The sequence below is a fragment of the Taeniopygia guttata genome, chromosome 5 (genome assembly GCF_048771995.1).
Source record: "Taeniopygia guttata chromosome 5, bTaeGut7.mat, whole genome shotgun sequence".
Taxonomy (NCBI): domain Eukaryota; kingdom Metazoa; phylum Chordata; class Aves; order Passeriformes; family Estrildidae; genus Taeniopygia; species Taeniopygia guttata.
This window is the reverse complement of record NC_133030.1, coordinates 29,705,308-29,726,076: the sequence shown is the minus strand read 5'-3', so window position 1 is coordinate 29,726,076 and position 20,769 is coordinate 29,705,308. Positions and strand designations below refer to the sequence as shown.

The window sequence follows — 20,769 nt, the reverse complement described above, 5'->3', positions numbered from 1 at the left end:
TTAGCCTAGGTAAGGGCTTGATTGGGCTGCCCTTTCGTTCTGTACTTCCTTGTTTCATGTTGGCATCACCTGTGATACTGCCTCACTGCTGATGTTACAAACAAGCTTAAAGTATTTCTGAAGTTCTTGTACTTCTCATGAATTTTGTTTTCTGTGAGTTACAATTATTCTGGGGGATTTATGGTAACACAACAGAGGGTACTGTTTTATGGCTTTGATGAAAGCAACTGTATGAGAACTGTATGGTAGAATGAGATTAACTCCATGGTTTTTGTTGGGTTTTAGTGGATTTGGCTGGTTTTTTGATCTTTTTTGTGGTGGTGCAAAGAAAGGCTTTGAATTGCTGAGGAGTATTGATGAAGTGCATTGTAATCAAACTGCTTGCAATTCTATTTATACCTTCATTGGTGTTCTGGTGCCACTTGGATCCAAAAGTTTCAAATTTTCTCGAATATTTTGAACTAAACATGTAAACTACAACACGACTTCATACAGAGACACACCAAGCAAACCTTTATCTTATTAGCTGCTCTCCCTGATCACTTCTTCTCCCTGGATCTCTTCAATTCCATCCCCTGTCACCACCTTCTAGCTTTTCAGCCTGCTCCTCCTTGACTTGGCAGCTTCTTCAGCTCCAACTGAATCCTCCCTTCCCCCTCATTCTTAGCTGCTGCTCCATCCGACCCTTCCCTCCCCCTCACTCCACCCACCACCTATGGTTTGACGGGATACCCAGCTGGATTCTCAGGTGAGATTCCATTTTTCTAAAAGCTTCAGGGGATCGAGAGGTGGGCTACCTTGCTTGGTGTGCACATCATCTTTTTACACTTCATGTAATATTTAGGGAAAGGCACTTCTTTGTGTTCCTTTTCCTCCCTAAAAGGTTGAAAGGGGCAAAAAGATGAGGAACTGCAAAGTACTTGATCAGCAATAATTTTTAAAATAATTTGTTGTGCAAGGAATGTTTTCCCTAATGATGTTTCTTTAATATAGTTCTTCAATTTGAAGTTGCAGCTTGGAAGTTTTAGGTAGGCATTCTTATTGCATGGCATTTAAGTAGAAGACTTGGAGGAACTGCTGTTGAAGTGACTTGAAGTTCTGGAACATAAAAGGCAAAACTTTTGACCAAGAGCTGCACTATAGTGATTGCCTTTCTGGGAGCATGTGGGTGCTCTCTCTTTTCCTGTCTACTGCCTTAATCACCATTTTTCTGTTCTATTTTAGTTTGTTATTTTATTATTCAATCCTACACTTGCTCTCTGCAGCCATTCCATAAAACTGTGCAATAAACTGTGATATTGCCAGTGTGAAAAGATCTGACTAATATAATGCAATTGATAATTACTTGTATTTGTAAGTGGTTTGGTTTTCATGTGGTGAGTCGTTTGTTTCTTTGGTTTTTTCTTTTCTTTGTATGGGTTTGTATTTTTTTGGGGGGTTTTGCTTTTTTATAGTAAATACTGTAGGGGCATGAATGTGATGATGAAAAGTGAAATTCTGATAAAACAACTATTACTCTCAATTTGTTAAGGCCTGTTACTTTGCCATTTTTCCCTAGAACTCCAGACCAGAGACAACAACAAATGATGATGATGAAGCACTGGATGAGGAAACGAAGAGAAGAGATCAGATAATTAAAGGGGCCATTGAAGTGTTAATACGAGAATATTCCAGCGAGCTCAATGCCCCCTCCCAGGAATCTGACTCTCACCCCAGGAAGAAGAAAAAGGAAAAGAAGGAGGACGTATGTGTTTTGATTTTGGACAAAACAGATTTTTTTTCTTCAACTCACCTTTATATAATGGCCAAACCTTGTGCAAATACTTTAAACCTAAACTTCTGATGAGAAAACAAATCAACAAGCATTGATGTCAGCAGCAGTTTTTTGTTGGTTTTTTTTTTTTTTTTTTTTTTTTTTTTTTTTTTTTTGAGCTGAAAGCTAGTCAGTTATAGACACCATCCCTTCAGCATGCTTTAGGGTTTTAAGCACATAAACTTCTTGGAACAGCAGGTTTGAATCTGGGCAGGACTGAAACGACCTTTCATCCCTCTGAAGGTGGAAATACTGAATTTAGTGCAGTTTAATCTGTATGTGCATGTAGGGTTTTTCAGATAAGAACATAAAAAACAACTGTAAAGAGTTCCTGCATACCATCCACTTCCAGTGAAAGATGCCAGGGTGCTATTGTAATGCCACAAATTTGGTCGTTTTGACAGAATACTTCTCTCTGTTTCTAGAATGCATTCTTGTAGTGTGCCTTGATACAACTGGTTGCAGCTGTCTACCCATATGTGGAAGCACTTTGTTAGTTGTGTATGTCCTTGAAGGGACCCTTCAGGGATGAAAGGCATATTGTAATCTTCCTGCCTTACAAAATCACTTTTAAACACCTCTCAATTTGGCTGGATTTGGTCAGCCAGCTTTCCTATCTTGTGCAATGTGAAAGAAATCATGTTAAGCAGGAATGATGTTCTGGTTTAGACCCGCTTCTGTGAATTACCTTTTTATGGATTAAAACAAAATGGAGAAGGGGGAACAAGGATAAGCAAACTCAGACTTAGCTTTTCCAGCAAAGTTCCTAACCATGGGAAAATGGGTTTTCCCACCTACTATTCTGCACCTTACATGAAAGAGATTGGAAAATTGTTTGACCAAGATTTTTACCCACCTAAGTCTTCTGCAAAGTATCTACTCCAAGGCAATGGTGCAACTTCAAATGCTTGTGGAGTTTAATGTGGTGCAAGACATATCTCCCTCAGGGACCAAGTCTATCTTCCCAAAATGTTGTTAGTCATGGCCAACCTGAGGCATAAAAGTGCTGAGCTGAGAATTTGTTTTTCTTTCTTCTCCCTCCCTTTGGGAGAAGATGTTTTCTTTGATGACAATTTGCAAATGAGTCACTGTCTAATGCTATCAGCTGTATTTTTTGTTAAAATCACTGTTACAATGTGTATTGTTCTGTGGGTAAATATACATATATATGGCCATGAATAATGCCAGGTAGTTAAACATTGTAAGAGACCTTTGCAGGCATGAAGAGCTGGGTGCTGGGTATGTCCCTGTGACAGAGCGATATTCTCTTAGCTCTGTGTTGTGTAGAACTTTACTAATCTGAGCCAGTCAAGTAGCCAAATGAGCTCTTTTAAAATACGCAGCACTTGTGGCTGCGTATTGCAGCCCATCATCCTTCCCATACTGGGAAGGAGGACAAGAAACTTGGAAGTTGCCATCTTTGGCCTGTGTGGATAGAGGTGGGAGTGAAGAGATGGTACTAGCTTGTTCTCTTGTCCATAAAAGAGAGGGGAGAGAAAGACTATTGAGGGTGGGGGGGGAAAGGGAAGGTGGATGCAGATATATTGTGGGGGCGGTGAGGGAGGGGTGTGGAATCTCACCAGCTTTGGGGCTGTTGTCCCCGAAGGGCTTGGTGTGGTGATGACTCCCGCTGGTGTTAGCAGCAGAGGCTGTTAGTTCTTCTGGGTGAAGGCATGACTGCTGTGGGGGAATTGAAAATGTGTGCGGGAAGCTGAGAGTGAGTGGAATCTGGTTTTCAATTTCAAGCACGGGGAACCTCGCTAATTCGCACTAACTATAAGAGCAGGTGCAATCTACCAAATTTTGCGAATTAGCGAGTAAATAAAATCAAGACATACCCACTGCAAATATACTTATTTGTTTTCGCAAGTGTAGCTTAGCCTTGTTTCTGATGCTACCATAGCATACTAATATCCTGTAGTACACTTGTAATTCAGTGAAGTCTTACTAACATGAGACGTCACTATGTGTTTTTAAGTAGTTCAGCAAAGGGAGAATTAGCGAGGTTCTTCTGTAACTTTGTTGAGTCAAAGAAATGAGATCACAGCAATACAATATTGCTTTGTAGTACAAACATACAAAACATTGTTTTTCAGAGTAGTGTGCAATCAATTTTTAAAAAAAAAAATCTCCGTGGATTTTTCCGCAGATTTTCCGCAGATTTCCAGTGGCCCCACTGATACCTTATCCACTCATCACCAAGGTTCGTTTACATTGTAGGCTTTGACAATGACTATGTTTACTGCTAGTTGCCAGATTTGTGACTCTTGTCCATCTGATTTTTTTTTTTCCACTCATTAACATCAGACTGTCAGGTTTGGTACTGCAGAAGGACTTTATTTATCTCTTGCAAGACTGGTTGAAAACTTCTAACCTTCAGCTTTTCTCTTGTTCTCCTGTGTCTGTACAGATGGCTGTTAATGCTTTTACTCCTGTCCCCCTTGTTTTTTAGGAGGATATAAATGCTATAGAAATGGAGGAAGACAAAAGAGACCTGATATCAAGAGAGATCAGTAAATTCAGAGACACACACAAGGTAGTATTCTTGTTTTTGCACTTGATACAAATTAGGCTTTTTCAAAATCCAAAAAAAACACTATTATAAAATTTAGCAGTACATTGCAATATCACTTAAAACTATGTTTGTATTAGGTTTAATATACATATAGTTCTTTACAAGTCAGAAAAAGACAGTTGCCACGTTAAAGTGGCCCATGACATCTTTATGCTAAGACTTTGATTGCTACTGAGTATTTTTCAGTCTTCTTACTTCAGCATGAATAAAGGCAGCTTAAGTTGCTACACATACATTAAGTCAAGATATTTATAGGTGAAGGCTAAACGGGGCTTCAGTATAAGACATACACTTGAGTGTTTTCTCTAGGTAGATTTGTAACATTATCCAAGATTTTGAAGAGATGAAACGTGAATTAAATTAAAGTCTTTTATTTTAATAGTTCTAAGTTAAGAGTGGGGGAAGATTAAAACTAGGTCAGTGGTTACCAGACTTACCAAACTTTAGATGCATGGAAGAACTGTAAATTCCCATAAAGCTAATCTATTCATTGACCCCCACCATTATGATAGAGATCATATGGTGACTAATGCAAGATGAAACTCACAGCTTGGAAAGTAACATGGAATAGGATGTAAGTATGAGTTTCTGTTTTTTATTATACTTATGGATGCCCCCTCAGAAAAATATGCAAAGGGGTAACTGGCTTGGAAATGTTTGTGCACATCAAGTCCCACCCCAGGGTCCCCACTTACAGAAGTTTCCACTAATGCTAGTGCAAATGTGAATGTTTCTGCTTTGGAAAGTGATACTTGCGGATCGGAGAGCACAGCTATGCATGTGATGTTCTTATTTTAATGTTTAGCCTAAAGTTGGTATTGATTTTTCCCCAACAAGATTGGAATGGTCCTTGGCCTAGGGAAGTATCAACAAGCTGCTCTTTTGAGCACACACTTTTCTTTCAAAATACCCCCAAATCAACAGTAAAGAAAATGTTGAAGATACAGCAAGGTGAAACATGCCCATGTTGTTCAGCTTTACCACATGCAGTCACTGGGGATGGTACCATGTTTTCATGCAACCGTATCAATATGAACACAGGTGACTACATGTTAATGTATGTACATGTTTTCAGTTTTTCTCTTGACTAAAGTTTTGCAAGATAGAACCTGAGGGGAAAAAAATCTAGAAAAAGTCAACTGAAGAAGCTCAGCAATTGAATGTGAAACTGGTTAGTGGTGAAACTTCAGTAGAATTATGTTCAACTCCAAGCCCCAAGTTGTCACTGATACTAAAATGCAAACAAGTAATGCTTTTTTAAAATTGCAAACAAAACAAAAAAATCAAGCTTCACTGTTTCAGAAGCTGTTGGGCATTTCACTGCCCTTGATTTGTATTTTTGGGGGGCTATTTTGGATTTCTTAACATTAAAAATCAACTGGAAGTAGTCATTGTGTATATTGGACATGTTTAAAAGGGGCTGTTGAATCCTTAGCAGCGGGCTAGTGAGCACAGTGAACCTTTGCATGTTTTTGGTATGAGTTTATAAACAATAACGAGAGACTGTCAGGGTATCAGCATTGCAGGGGGCGTCCATTTACAGCACGGACGAGTCTGAAGAGAGCTCAAGGTAAGATTTATAATTCTTCTACCTGTTCATTTCTGTTCATTACTTCAGTTTATCTGATACTGTTCCCATCCCATTACCCTGTCCGATCCTTCTATTTAGGTTTACAGAAGTTGACTGAGGTCAGATTTTCATTATAAAATACACCAGTTATTTTTTCAATTGGATTTTAAGGAAGTGGACTTAAGAATATAACAGAATTTGTGCATGTGTATTTGCACTTCTGTGAATATATTTTTAATAAAAGAAAGAAACCCACTCTCTTGAGAAATCTCACCATAAATCACGTTTTTGAGAGTGGTGAAAAAGCAGGAGTACAACTAAAGAAATTTCTATTGGAACATCTAAGATAACCTGTAAGTATCAACCACTTCAGTATGTAAACTTTCTTTAAAAGTATATGAAATTTGAGGTAAGTTGTTTTTAAAAGTTGACAGCCTAGTTTAACATTTGACCCTACTGAGGTTTAACACTGTAAAGCTCCTAGATAATACAGTCATTAGAAATAAGTTTTTCAGCCCAATGTGTATTATAGGATCTAAGTTTTTTTTTTCCCCCCACATCAGTTTCCTACCATTTTTAGTGCCTTTTTCCTTTGTGATTTCAATGTATCCAACATGGGTTTGCCTGTATTGTGTTATCAATGCAGCATAGTTTCACGGGATACATTAATCACTAGTGAATTAGCTTTATTTCTGTAATCCTTTGTCGGTTCTCTGGTCCCTGTGCCTATGGCAGAAGAACACTAATCAGGTAAGATTGCTTTTTAAAGTTGTCTTAAATACTTTGTTTAAAAGAAAAGAACAAAAAAACCCACAAACCAGAGAAAATGCTGTTTCATTGTTCCAGTTTTTAATTTCATTTCAGTGTTGGTAAACGTGGAGCCAAAGGGGATAAACCTGTTTATTCTGCTCAATATTTGTTCAAAAAATGGTGTTCTTGCATCCATCAGGTTTAAATTTGGTATATTTGGTTGTTATTTGGTATATTTGTGAACGTGTACTTGCTCTTCCTCCCAGAAACATAGCTAATAGGCAAGGTTAATCCAGTGTTGGCGGTCCATGTCCTAGCACAGCATCTGTAAGTGAACACATAACAATTGCTTCCAAGGATGGATTTATCTATCATTCTGTTGATGTATTTTCTATTGTCTTATAGGAATTCTGATAATAAGAACTGTTTCTATATGAAAAAAGTGGCACTTTTGTACAATTTTTAGTAAAACTGTAGCAGGTAACCTTTAGTTTCTGTGTTTCAAAAGAGCTATTTCCAACCTTTTTTTAACTGTCTCCATCTTGCAGTGGTGGAAGTTAAGATTCCATTCTGCAGAATCCCATTCTTACCAATGAACACTTAGAACTTTTTAGGGAGGGAAAAGGGGAAAGTGACAGTTTTCTTCACTGTTAAACCACATGCACCGTGTGTAAGTGGATATATTTCTTTACCCAAGTTTTCATTTAAGATGGTTGTGGTGTGCCAAGACTTTTTGGGAAACAACTTACTGTCCCAGTAAGCATTCCACTGAAATATATTTTCCTAATTGAACAGAGTTAATTCTGGAAGTTCACTTTAGTTGTACCCAACTGGCTTGTGGGGCCAGTGGAATTTGAGTCCCACCTGAGTCATGACTGGTAGTGCACACTGAATGTGCAGTTTAGTCAGCTCATAATAGAAGGCCAGCCCTACTCTGCTAAGGTTGGAGATTGCTGGTCTGTGTAGATCTGTGCTTTTGCACGAAACTTAGTCTTGTGATTGCTGCATTTTGATTTCATACTTAGAAGTTCCAAAAAATACCCACCAAACCCTATTTAATACTTAAAAATTAGTGGCGGTTTTGGTATTTCCATTACCAGCCTTGTGTGTTGCGTCGGGAATATCCAGTTTGTGTAACTACAAAATTAACTATGAAAGTTCTCTTGTTGGTTTTTAGAAACTGGAGGAGGAAAAAGGCAAAAAGGAGAAAGAAAGACAGGAAATTGAAAAAGAACGCAGAGAAAGAGAAAGGGAACGGGAGCGTGAACGAGAAAGGAGGGAGCGTGAAAGAGAGAGGGAACGTGAACGAGAGAAGGAGAAGGAACGGGAGCGTGAACGGGAGAGAGATAGGGACCGTGACCGAACTAAGGACCGAGACAGAGACCGCGAACGAGACAGAGACCGTGACAGAGATCGTGAAAGGAGTTCAGATCGCAAGGATCGGAGCAGATCAAGGTAAATGCACTTTTTCTAGGGCTGTTTACTAAATGTATATAGTTCAGTAAATCTGCTGCCATTCAAGAGAACGATCCTTGTGGAAGATCAGAGTAACAGCAGGAAATCCAGACTGGGAGAGTACTTGATTTGCCCCACAGTACAAGAATATAAAAACTGCAATATGCAGTAAGCAACTCTCCAGTTATGATTTAAGTATACTGGTTATATCTCAAGTATCTCCTATTTTTCATTATTAGCTTTGTTCCTGCTAAAGGTTATTTTATGTTTGTGGTATTTCTTAGCTTAAGCAGGTGTTACCATTTCCTTTGTTACATGGTGGGCTTCTTGATTGGATTTTGGAGGATTTTATTTGGATTGTGGGATTTTTTTTGGTAAGAGCAAGGGGATTACTCTTTCCAGCTGTAATTAATCATGTCATATTTCAAGTGCTGCTTTCACATTAAATCATCTTGTCAGAAGTGTTAAAATTGTCTGTAAGCCACATAAACATCAAAGATTTGTTAAGGATACCCTTCATTTCTGGTGGTTTGCGCTGTGGAGAACTGCTAACACAGTCTCATAAGAAATGGCCATATGCTTAATGTTTAGTTTCTGTAGATATTGCTATTTAATGGTTAATGTTCAAACAACTACTTTTTGTGGGTTTTTGAATGCCCATCAGTAAGTATTGATCTTATGCCCATTTCTATACCAGCTAATCATCTTCTACAGCTACAGAAGGAAAATAACCTTTAAATCACTATTAATCATTTGAAAGGAGAGGAAGGCTGTCTAATGAACTTTGGGGATTTTTCTTCCTTCAGAGAAAAAAGCAGAGACAGGGAAAGAGAACGAGAACGCGAGAGGGAAAGAGAACGAGAACGCGAGAGGGAACGGGAAAGAGAACGGGAACGAGAGCGAGAAAGAGAGAGGGAAAAGGATAAGAAGAGAGACCGAGAAGAAGATGAAGAAGATGCCTACGAACGACGAAAACTGGAGAGGAAACTGCGTGAAAAGGAAGCTGCATATCAAGAGGTAAGTTGGAATTTTTAAGGTTCTTTAAATAAAAAGAAGTTTCTGAGAGTTGATAATAAATCCTCTAGTATAAAATGCATCATTCTCTCTTTCCTAAATATGTTTTTTATCCTTTGAGTACATGAGCTAGAGTAGAATATGTAAGTCACTGTCAAAACAGACTTTTTATTCGGACGTTTTGAATTAAAATTATGCAAATTATTTATAGTACAATTATTTTAAACAACAATCCAAACTAACTTTGTAATACTGCTATTCTTAATGTTCTTGAGGATTGAAGTGTATTTTCTTCTGTTGCAGCGTCTTAAAAACTGGGAAATCAGAGAACGAAAAAAAAGTCGAGAATATGAAAAAGAGGCTGAGAGGGAAGAAGAAAGAAGACGGGAAATGGTAAGACTTATCGTTTGACATGTAATTTCCCCTTCCTTGTTCTCCTGGTCCCATTTAGAATGGAATTTTCTACTGTTATGTTTACGGACAGTAATGGAGCTCTCATTTTGTATAAAGGCCATATATGTTTTTATACCTAAAAAATTCCCAGTTAATAGACTTGAAACAGAAGATGTCTAGTAAGTGGGAGTAATATTTAACATCTGAAAAACAAAACCTAGTGGTTTGGCCTTGTGAAGGCAGAAGAGTGAGAAGTAGGCAGCTGCAGAATACTGTGGTCTGATCATCGCTTACTATTACGTCTGTAACTTGTGTCAGATTTGTGACAAAACCTACTGTGTGTTCTATGTCATGCAGGTAGAACTAGACCTGTTTCTTTAACTTCCAACCTGCTCATGTGCCTAAACCTTTTATGAGATATGATACAATATTCTTTAATGTATCTACACACTTGATAAACGCCTGTCCTTAGTTCATTAGTTGTGAAATTATCACAGTTACCAATGTAACACTTGGAAGCTTTGTTGGAAAAAACACCTTGGGCAGATAGATAATTCTGTAATATCATTTTGTGTTAAAGCATAAAGAAGTTATTTTAAGTTTTAGGGGTGCTATTTCACTTCATAGATTCCCAAAGAAGGAGAGAAGATGTTGAGAGAGTAGAGAATGGGTTAGAAATTTCTTCAAAGCTGTATATGCAAAGAAACACACAGGGGAAAGAGGATTATGAAATATATTGTTTCATGTGGAATCCAGGTGTTCCCTCTAAATACATGAAGGGGAAAAAAAATGTTTGAAATTGACTCAATGATGTTTTCCATTCCAAATCCTGGATGTTGGCTGTGGATGGCAGTTGTAGAAAACAGTGTTTCATTTTGTGCTGAAATTACAACCATAATCGTAATTTGTTTCTCAAAGTTATTAGCACAGAAATATATTGTTGTTGGTTTAAGGTTATTGCTTAAATACATGTTAGAAGGTCCTAATTTAATTTACGTTAAAGAACTGGGGCTTTTACCTCTTTTATCAGAGGGGGAGAAAGTGTCTCCTCTCTTTCTCCCTCACCCCCTACAGTGTTAGGCTTGTACATTAGTACCACATAAGCCTGTACATGAGTGCCACATGCTTTATTTCAGTACCACAACAGGAGGGTGCTTATCCTAGGAGCAGCCATGAGATTTGTTTCTGTGCATGTCTGTCTTAAAAAAGCTCTTGAAACAAAGCAGTATGATAAAATACATTTAGGCTGCCATGTTAAAATACTCAGTAACAGGCTTAAAGGATTTGGAGAAAAGGAACTTTTGATCCACTTCATCTGTAATTTAAAACAAAATAAACCAAATAAATATATATATGTGGGTGGGCGTGTATGTGTGTATGTATATATATGTATATATATATGCACAGATCAGTGACACAATACCAGTGGACCCTCTGGACACAATACCAAAACTTTTCCATTTTCTGTTTGGAAAAGTCTGTATTTTTAGTTTAAAGCAGAGTAGATCTACAATTAACTTGCTAATAACATTAATAAATTTTAAACTCCTGGAAAGGAAACCAGAAATCATTATTTAAGTTTCGATTCCTGGCAGGCAAAGGAAGCCAAACGGTTGAAAGAATTCTTAGAAGATTATGATGATGACAGAGACGATCCAAAATACTACAGGTATGTCCTTGTATTCCTAACAAAAAGATGCCCATTGTTAATTTAAACACAATTATGGGATTTGTTGGCAGAGGCTTATGGAGTTTCTATTTGACTGGTGATATGATAATGTAAGGTTAATGTTGCAATAATTACCTAATTTTTTTTGTGTCATTTGATAAGTGAACAGAGGGAAAAGGAAAACTTCTTACTTCTACTGGTTAATGCTTGGGAGTAGCTGCTCATTCCTATCACTTTATTTTTGTGAGGCAGGGGCAGAGGTCAATGTAATATCAAAATAAGGTGCTGGGAGCAGGGAGAAGGGAATAAGCATGCCTCTAAATAATTCACTGCAAAGAAGCTTCATATAAATAATATGAAGAACAAGCTTGTTAATGTGAATTATTGGGAACATCCTTCAGCATGGGACTAACTAATGTTTGCATAAAACTAATATAGCAGAAGTGGTTCTGGCCAAAAACCTATAAAATTTAATTCTTTCTCTAAGGAGATCAGCAGCCACATTCTCTACTTCTGTTTAATGTGATGGGGTAGATTCTGTACAGTATGGTTGAGAATTGGTATCTTGAGATTCTAGTGTTACAAATACAGAGGATGCCATGTGCTCTTGGGAATCTTATTTGCGTTTAGTGGGGGATATACCTGCATGAAGTTTTTCTTGTATTGTGGTACAAGGCCCTCATTGAAATGTTCTCTCAATAAAAAATATGTATCTTTTATAGGGGTAGTGCTCTTCAGAAGAGGCTAAGAGACAGGGAGAAAGAGATGGAAGCAGATGAACGAGACAGGAAAAGGGAAAAGGAAGAATTAGAAGAAATTAGGCAGCGTCTTCTGGCCGAAGGACATCCAGATCCAGATGCAGAACTCCAGAGGGTGAGTTGCTGTTGGTCTGAGAGGAAAATGAGTCCTTTGTATTCTGGTTGTATTGAGCAAAATTGTGTAAGAGATCTGATATTTACTCTTTTCTCTATTCACTTTTTCTTGTAAAGAAGTCCAGATAGGCAGTAGGAAAAATGGAAAAAAAAAACTTTCCAGATCAACATCCAGATTTTAGAGAGTTTGAAAACAAATTTGAATTAATCAGTATTCCTTACAAGAATGCCAGTAGTTACATGTATTTTTCTTGACTAACAAGGAGAAGGATCTTTAGATTCTTTTCAAACAGTGCTGGTTTTGAGAGAGCTTCTATTTTTGCTAATTGCCTGTTTCATTGTAGATGGAGCAGGAGGCTGAGCGGCGTAGGCAGCCACAAATAAAACAAGAGCCAGAATCTGAGGAGGAAGAGGAAGACAAGGCAGAAAAAGAAGAAAAAAGAGAAGAGCCAGAGGAAGAGGAGGAGGAGCCTGAACAAAAGCCCTGCCTTAAACCAACTTTACGACCCATCAGTTCTGCTCCATCTGTTTCTTCAGCTAGTGGAAACGCAACTCCTAACACACCTGGTGATGAATCTCCCTGTGGCATTATTATCCCTCATGAAAATTCACCTGAACAACAACAACTGGAGGAGCATCGACCCAAAATAGGACTCAGCCTCAAATTGGGCAAGTTTACATTTTATTTCAATATTCCATATGGGATCAAAATAAAAATGGTCAAGCTGAGTAGCCACATGGTTTTCCAAATAAGTGGTATGGTTTGGTGTATTTATATCAAGTAGTTGTTATCCAGATGCTTGTGTTGACCTATCCAGAAGATAGACTTTATAGAGTTCTCTTCATCCAAAACCTTGAGGGCAAAAAAGGAAGGAAATTTAGGCATGTTCAAGGGCTAATTTTTGTAGGAATGTTCTGAGCTGGGATTGGTTATTTTCACCTTAATATATCTGTAAACATCTCTTTAAACTTATTGCTACTTTTCATTTGTGTAAGCATGTGTTAAATTTAAGACCTAGGTAATTCTTATGTTTACTTAAAACCCTTTTGAAGAAAAAAAAGTAGATTTTTTTTTCTCCCTTTAAGAATATCACAATGAACTGATGACAGTTGTGAGTGAAATTTGAGCCTAGAGTTCCTTTGTACTGTTGCAATTTCCTGCTGTTTTAAAAAAATCAATTCTGAGCAGCAGAACTAAGAACATTTGTATTCCCGAAGGTTTGTGTGGTTTTTATTTACTGTTTTGTTTAAGTTATGCTGGGCTGCACTTTAAACTCACACTGTGTTGTATCTTGAATGATGAGAGACTGTGTGGTATTAGGCTGATTGAATGCATTTCTTACGTGTTGCAGGCTTTCACTGTGTGCTCTACCTTTGCTAAGGTTGGGCCTCAACTATAGTCTTCCGTCACAGGGAGTGCTAATTGGTTTCAGGGCAGAGAAAGAAGACCCTAGTTTTCAAACAGATCAATCTTGAACAAACTCCATTAAAAATCTTTACCTCTTTTGCCACTTTTGTAACAGAATTTGAGAGATTAAAAGCCAATGCCAGGCATTCATAGATGTTTATGTAGCATACAACAGTTTCAGTTGCAGTTGATGAGTATGTTACTCTGCCTTTTGGATTGTAGGTGCCTGTAACAGTCCTAATCAGCCCAATGCTGTAAAAAGGAAGAAACTTGCTGTGGATAGTGTTTTCAATAAATTTGATGATGAAGATAGCGACGATGTGCCCCGGAAAAGGAAACTTGTTCCCCTGGATTATGGAGAAGAAGATAAAAGCAATATCAAAGGCAGTGTCAATACAGAAGAAAAGCGCAAGCACATTAAGAGTCTCATTGAGAAGATACCCACAGCAAAACCAGAGCTCTTTGCTTATCCTCTTGACTGGTCAATTGTGGATTCGGTAAGTTCATTCATTTAACCATTTAAAAAGGCTTAATTTTTCCAAGTAAACATTATAGTTGAATAGAAAAGCAAGGTTACTGGGATCCCAGTGGATTGGAGATCATCATTTAGTGGAGTCAGACTTGAGTCCTCTATTTATTGTTCGTACATAATCCTTATTCTGAAGTATGCCTACTTATTTTTGTTTGATTTCTCCTGAATTGCCACTACAAATTATCAAGTAGTTTTATGGAAGGAGGAAAAAAGACACTGTAAAAACACGTTTGAGTGGATCTCAAAATACTTGTAGATGCCAAATCTCTAAGGGTTGATATCATTGATAGCAAAATGTATCTTCTGCTAAATAGCTGTTTGAGTCTTCTAGATGCCTACTGGGTAATTGTTGCAACAGAGTGATATTTTAGGTAATTATTTATTTTGGTTTTGTGTTTTTTTTTTTTTCCAGACACTAATGGAACGTCGAATTAGACCATGGATTAACAAGAAAATAATAGAATATATTGGTGAGGAAGAAGCCACGCTAGTAGACTTTGTTTGCTCTAAGGTTTGTATCTTCAGCTTTCTCTGAAATTAGGGCTTTGCTCCCTATCTAAAATGCAGCAGTGACTCCTGTACTCATGTTTATAATGGCTTGTCTTGGTTTATCTTTGGGCTACCATATGAGAGGCAAAGCAAGTCCTGAGAGTTTTGTGACACCGTTGATTAGCAGAAAGTCAAAAGCAAAAGTTGAATATTTGCCATGCTTACATTATATACAGGTGTGTGTATGTATGTAATAAGTGGAACTCTATGGTATTGAAAGATAACTTACTTGGTTCTGGGGAAAAAAATTAAATACTTAACAGGTAGATGAGAAATCCAGTTAGGAGTGATACAGGGAGAATTTTGCCTTTGTCTTCCATTAGCATCTTATTGTTGAAGAGAAGCTCTCTTTAAATTTAGAAAACATAATTGGAGATATAAGAATAGCCAGCAAATACAGGACCTGTGAATCTCTGGAGCTTCCTGGAACTTACTCCTCAATAATTTGCCATAAACTAGTACTCACTATGATCGATTCTGATGCAGTTTAATACTAGTTTTTGCTATGGCTATTACTGGAACCTGATAAACTGCAAATACTTCTTGCACCTGTAGAGCTTTCAAATTCCTTGGACATAGCTGGATTTTGTCCAAAAACTGTATATAGGGTTTAGTTTAAGCTTTCAGTCTAAAAACACTTGTTTCTTCCAGGTTATGGCTCACAGCTCACCTCAGAGCATACTGGATGATGTTGCCATGGTAAGCAGAAATTCTGTAACTGATATACTTTCTACATTTTACTGAAGCTAAAAGTCAATTATGCAAAATAGCAAAAGTCCATAACAGAAAACATGTGTTAGATATGATTAAGCACAACATGCTAGCACAGGCATTATTTTGCAGTTACAGCAGCTAGGTAATTACTGACCCCTCTTCAGAACTTCTCAGTACTCAGAAATATGGAACAAAAATTTTTGTCCCTAATAATCAACAATAACAGAGCTGTATCAGAAATAAAAAACTTTTATTCCTTCTAATTCTTATTAATAGATTTTTATTAGTGGTTTAGTGGGTCTTTTCCTAATTAATGAGCAAAAGGCGATTTTCTGTAGAAAAGTAAAAGCTCTTTTTTGCTTAGTTTTGGAAGAGACAAACAGTATGAAATAATGCTACTGTTCTACCACGTTTTCGTACACTGAAAGTGAATAAAAACTAATCCACTCTCTTCCTGTAAGGAAACTTGGAGGCAAAGTTGGTAGGAAATGCATGTATAGATAGATTGTTTTTGGTGTGACTAGTAGGTGACTTGGGGAACTTCAGAGAGATGCTGTCTACACTAAAAGTTTGTACAGATTCAAGAAAAGCCTAGCTAATAAGTTCAGGGAAGAGGAATCCATTGAGCATTTATTTAACAAATATTCAAGAAAGTTCAAATGAAAATGAACAGAGATTAGGAGTAAATTTAAGTGAAGATATCACATTAGGAGTTAATTTAAGGGAAGATGTCCTGTTCTTACATTGTTTCCAAGCCTGCCATTTTTCTGCCTCTTCCCAAGCCACTTTTGGATACTAGCTTACTGGTACTTCTAAGCGCTCAACAGCTGCCTTATACAAGTGTGTAGTTAAGAGCCTGGTCAAGTCACTGATGCTGGACAGACAAACTTGCCAGATTTTCATTCGGTCCCTCTCTCAAAGACTTGTAGTATGCTATGTCCATTTTCTTCTGATGTATCTACAATTAGTCTTTATAACTGGAATGCATAACCTAAAAAATAATCTATAAAATGTGTATTTCCTACAGGTACTAGATGAAGAAGCTGAAGTTTTCATAGTCAAAATGTGGAGGTTGTTGATATATGAGACAGAAGCAAAGAAGATTGGCCTAGTGAAATAAAGCACTGTCCTTGCTTCTAGGGTTCCATGTCAATTTTGGGCTTTTTTTTCTCCCATTGTTCAGAGACTTTGAATTCTCTCTGTTCTCAGAGACTTGAGACCTGTATTTTTTTATGTAGAAAATGTGAATTTTTTTGTCCTCTGCTCTGAGGCCCTTTTACCCTTCTCAATTAGTTATCAAATCCTGCATTGGTTCTCTTTATAATACATGAGGTACAATTACCGGTATGTTTTATAAGCTGCAGCTACTGTACATGCTATTTGGTAATTTTGTTATGTTACTCTGATTCTTGTAAATATTAAGAAAAAAAATCCCGTTTTGCAAAACATTTGCACTTAATGTGGAACTATATCAGTTACAGATGAAGACAAAGGATTTTACTGCAAGTTTATCAGTGTTTTTTTTGGGAGCATACTTCCCCTTTTTTATTTAAGAAATGATCAAAATACAATTTAAAAATAAGCATCTTGAGCTGTTTTCACAGAACAGCTTTGTGTGTTAATTTGATCTCTTCATCTGACTGAAAAAGGAGTTCCTTCAAACTTCTCTTTCTAATGTGAACCAGTAGTACTCTTGGTATTTTGTTGCCTGTTAAGAGTTACTAATGAAGCTGGGAACCTAATCTCTTGCAGATGCTCTGCTTCTTTCCCAGAAAGTGCAAATCACAGGAAAATTTTTATTTGCTCAGTTAAAACAAGAGCAGGACCTAAATTCAGTAAGTGCTATGTGATGGTTTTTGGTTTTCTCTTCTGCTCAGTTTCATTTTAGCCCTACCTACTATCTCTTCTTTCTCCAAAATAATCAGATGGCTTTTTAAAGAAGAAACTATTTTTTAAAACTTTTTTTTTTAGTATTTAGAAACAAAACAAAAAGCCCTGTTTGGATGCAACCGTCTCTTAAAAAAATAATAAAAAAACAAACCATGTAAACTAAAACATAAGTTTTCAAACAAAGCTGAAATCTTGTTTTTATCCATACTGTTAAACTAGCCCTGACTTTTGTTTTCTACTGTACACAGTCTGTTGTCCACAAAAAGAGGGTAATATTTTCCTGCCTTGTTTGTATGGGTTTTTTTTTATAAATAGACTGATATGGTATAAATGATGACATGTACTGTAAACTGCATTTTTTTTATCTCATACCTGGGTAAGAAGTCAAATCTATAATGTGCTGTGAGCTGTTTTGATTGCAGGAGGACTGTGTTCCAGGGAGCAAACGGTCTCAAAGTTATTTTTAATTTTTGAAACAAAATTCTTAATAGCAAACAGATTAAGTAAAGGTGTTCCAGTATCTCTGTATTGTATTTAACTGAAGGATACAGGTTGACCTGTTCAGAAAACATAACTGTGACCTTGAGTTACTAGTCTTTGTATCTGGAGAGGACACTTGAAAACACTGTTCTTAACAATTGGGATCGTGTATAGGTTCCACCATGTAAATATTTCAGATATTAAAAATGTATATATTTGATTTAAGGGTTGATATTCTTTTGGAGTCTTATGCAGCATGCAATTGTATTTAACACTTAACTGAATCAAGTGTTCCCAAATGGGGGGGTGGGGGGAGTTTAAAACTACCTCCTGCTTATATCAGGTGACTAGCAGCCTGCAAATTTAGATGTGATCCCAGTATGTTCTTTCTCATCCCTGTGATACTACACTACACATCACCAAATTTTTTTTTTTTAACTTGAAGTGTCATGCTCAGATGTTACTTTCATGTTGTGAGTTTGCGTGAGAATGTTTTGGTTTGCATGCTTACATGTTGCAATCTTCCTATTTTTTTCTGCAACTTGATGGTTGCAACCCTATGAAATTACTTCCCTGTTCTATCTATAAAGTTCTGCATCATTTACCAAAAAGTTTTCAAATTCTAAATAAATTCAAAGCTTGCTCTGTTTGTAGCAAATACAGAGACGAGGGAGAGTGAACTTCATGAGTGCCTTTTGACCTGGTAAATGGCATTCTCTCATGAGTAGTAGTTAAATCAAATTTGACAAATGCATTGTAATGCCACTGTGTGACAGATTGCCCAACATCCTCATCTGGATTCTCCAGAGAACGCTCAAATTGTGAAACTTCAGTTTATTGCTGCCCTAAACTAAAGCTGTGTGTGCAATGGACATAAGCTTGTACTCTCCTAAGGAGACTGAAGGTGCTTGGATGAGAAAGACATGTAAACTCTAACCTGGAGTGTTAAATATCTAGGTAAATAAGTATATAGAATCGTGATATCAAAAAATCAGTTTTGTGGAAGTTCAGGTTTTTTTCAGTAGTGGAAGAAGAAAATGTTCACTAGACAAACTCTGGTTTGGCTTATCAGCTTTTCCTCTTTCAGAATGCAAGTATAAAGTCACTTCTTTTACCTCTTACTGAAAGCTTTGTTCTTATGTCTCAGTGATTTTGTGTCAGTGTTGCTGGGGAGTATAACACAAGTTATGTACTGGTGAGGTTCTTAGTGTAGAAAGTAACTTCTGCTTGTTAACCTTTAACATGTGGTAACAGAATTATTTCAAGATAAATTTGGAAAATCTGGGGTAGAAAAAGCCTTTTTGCCAGTATTACCACACTTCACTGTCTGGATGTATGATTTAATACACACTCTGTGTTACATTAGACACAGACCAAGAGTGTGCTCAGAATGGGATACAGGAGTAGAGATGTTGCCACCAGGTACTCAGTGCATCATGCCATAGTACAATCCATACCATGAGGGAAAGTTGCTCCAGAAGTTCCACACACTGTAATGAAAATAGACCAGTAATTACACAACAGAACTGGATATACTTATTTATCTGGACCTTACAGTGGAATAGGGCTTTAAAAGTTGACATAACACATGCTCTTATTCTCCTGATAATCATTTTGTGTAACTGCCATTCAGTCTTTGGAATATGTCAATACAAAATCTAAAGTATCATTTTTCTTCCTTAATATGCACTGAAAAGAAATGGGAAACAAGGAGCAAGCAAGACCCATTACAAAAAAATATATATTTTTGTATTCTCTTTTAAGTTGGTGAGAGTCTTATTTTGTTCTTAGAGTATTTAACTTGCTCACCTGCTGATATGGTCTTTCTAATCTTGGCTATTTCCTTCATTCTCTTTAGGCAGGAAGTTGTACTAAAAATAATTATCTGGCTAGATGGTAATGGCTCTAAATGTGGGCAGGGGAAAGGCCCTAAACAGCGAGTTTAGCTTCTTACTGAATTCCTGTGTCTTATGCTTTCCTATTACTGAGAGGGAATTAGATTTTTCATGTTCTTATTAAACAGGGTTGCTAGATAGATGCTCGCATGAGAAGTATTTTGGAAAGTGGATACACTGAAAACTGCAAGCTGTTGGATTTTATATTACAATTGAGTCATACTTGTTCATATTCTGTACCTTATCTGGTGTAGGAACATTGAGTACAGAATTAAAACCTAGTACACAGTCATGCAGTGTGAGCAGTATAAAGTATTGTTTAATAGACATTTCATCATAGATCAAACGGATACTAATAATAGAAAATAGTTTGGTACAGCTGTATGCCCGTGTTTGGCTGGTTGAGTTTTTTGTTTGGCTGTTTCTTCCTTTTAAATTACAAGTAGTTTTATTACTGGTTAGACATCACTTTCAGTCTAAAAATGGCTTCTTTTAAATGCATTTCATATTTCTGTGAGCTATTGAAAGTCAGTATTTGTATTGCAATGCCTACATCAAATCTTTTAGGTGCAATAGTCTGTCCTACTTAATTTTACCATAGATTTTCCTGTAGTGTAGTTAAATACTAAAATACAATACTGTTGTAAACATGCAGAATTGCGCGGCCCCTCAGATTTTACGTTTTTTATACTCCGAGTGGTTATATGTATCATAGCATTTGCTATATGTTACTAACCCAATTGATTATGCACTTGAAAAGGAATTGTGGATGATGCTTCATATATGGATAGCAAGGTAAGTTTCAAATTTAGAATTGACTTTTTTGTTTTTTCGACTAACCAGTCACAGGTCTACTTAGAGGCTTCTTGAAAAAATAACCATGTTGACTTTTAATACTGTTTTCGTTTTGAAATATAAATTTCCCTTTAGGTTACTTTCTTAACACCTTTTTTGTGGGACCATTTTAAAACAGGCTTACTGGCATATGTATGACTGGTATTCAAAAGAGCCGAGAAGTGTATTTTCTCATAAAACCCCTATCTGGTACCAGGTTAAAAAGGTCAAGCTGCATTTTCTTTGCACGATTCCTCGCGGCTGGTCTCGGCGAGTGTTCACTCGGCTATGCAGCCAGCCTCTCCCAGCCGCGGCCTTTCTTCGCTTCCCACCCGCGTTTCTCGGTTTCGGCACCT

At 37.1% G+C, this 20,769-nt stretch overlaps 1 protein-coding gene and 2 long non-coding RNA genes across 7 annotated transcripts in view; 1 reads left to right on the top strand and 2 right to left on the bottom strand.

The window, feature by feature from the left end:
• The window catches only part of RBM25 (RNA binding motif protein 25), a 32,752-nt gene extending 14,843 nt beyond the window's left edge, over positions 1–17,909 (top strand). For 3 of the 4 annotated variants that reach the window (XM_002200397.7, XM_030274379.4, XM_030274378.4), the window contains 13 exons: positions 1,559–1,744; positions 3,963–4,016; positions 4,266–4,349; positions 7,886–8,163; positions 8,970–9,180; positions 9,481–9,570; positions 11,166–11,239; positions 11,962–12,112; positions 12,456–12,780; positions 13,742–14,016; positions 14,464–14,562; positions 15,252–15,299; positions 16,342–17,909. In XM_002200397.7, the coding sequence (XP_002200433.2) occupies positions 1,559–1,744; positions 3,963–4,016; positions 4,266–4,349; positions 7,886–8,163; positions 8,970–9,180; positions 9,481–9,570; positions 11,166–11,239; positions 11,962–12,112; positions 12,456–12,780; positions 13,742–14,016; positions 14,464–14,562; positions 15,252–15,299; positions 16,342–16,434 (1,968 nt within the window). In that variant the 3' untranslated portion in view covers positions 16,435–17,909. The remainder of the gene's footprint in view (positions 1–1,558; positions 1,745–3,962; positions 4,017–4,265; positions 4,350–7,885; positions 8,164–8,969; positions 9,181–9,480; positions 9,571–11,165; positions 11,240–11,961; positions 12,113–12,455; positions 12,781–13,741; positions 14,017–14,463; positions 14,563–15,251; positions 15,300–16,341) is intronic. The other variant, XM_012574199.5, reaches the window with a different exon arrangement.
• LOC115495509 (uncharacterized) lies at positions 12,777–13,747 on the bottom strand. Its single transcript, XR_003960743.4, has 2 exons — positions 13,612–13,747; positions 12,777–12,964 (listed from the first exon to the last, which is right to left on the bottom strand). It is a non-coding gene; the product is annotated as an uncharacterized lncRNA (long non-coding RNA).
• LOC115495508 (uncharacterized) lies at positions 16,977–20,763 on the bottom strand. 2 transcript variants are annotated; one of them, XR_005980647.2, is made up of 2 exons: positions 20,628–20,763; positions 16,977–19,174 (listed from the first exon to the last, which is right to left on the bottom strand). It is a non-coding gene; the product is annotated as an uncharacterized lncRNA (long non-coding RNA). The 2 variants fall into 2 exon arrangements; XR_012056331.1 differs by having other exon boundaries at positions 20,559–20,739.
• Positions 20,764–20,769: the final 6 nt, after the last annotated feature.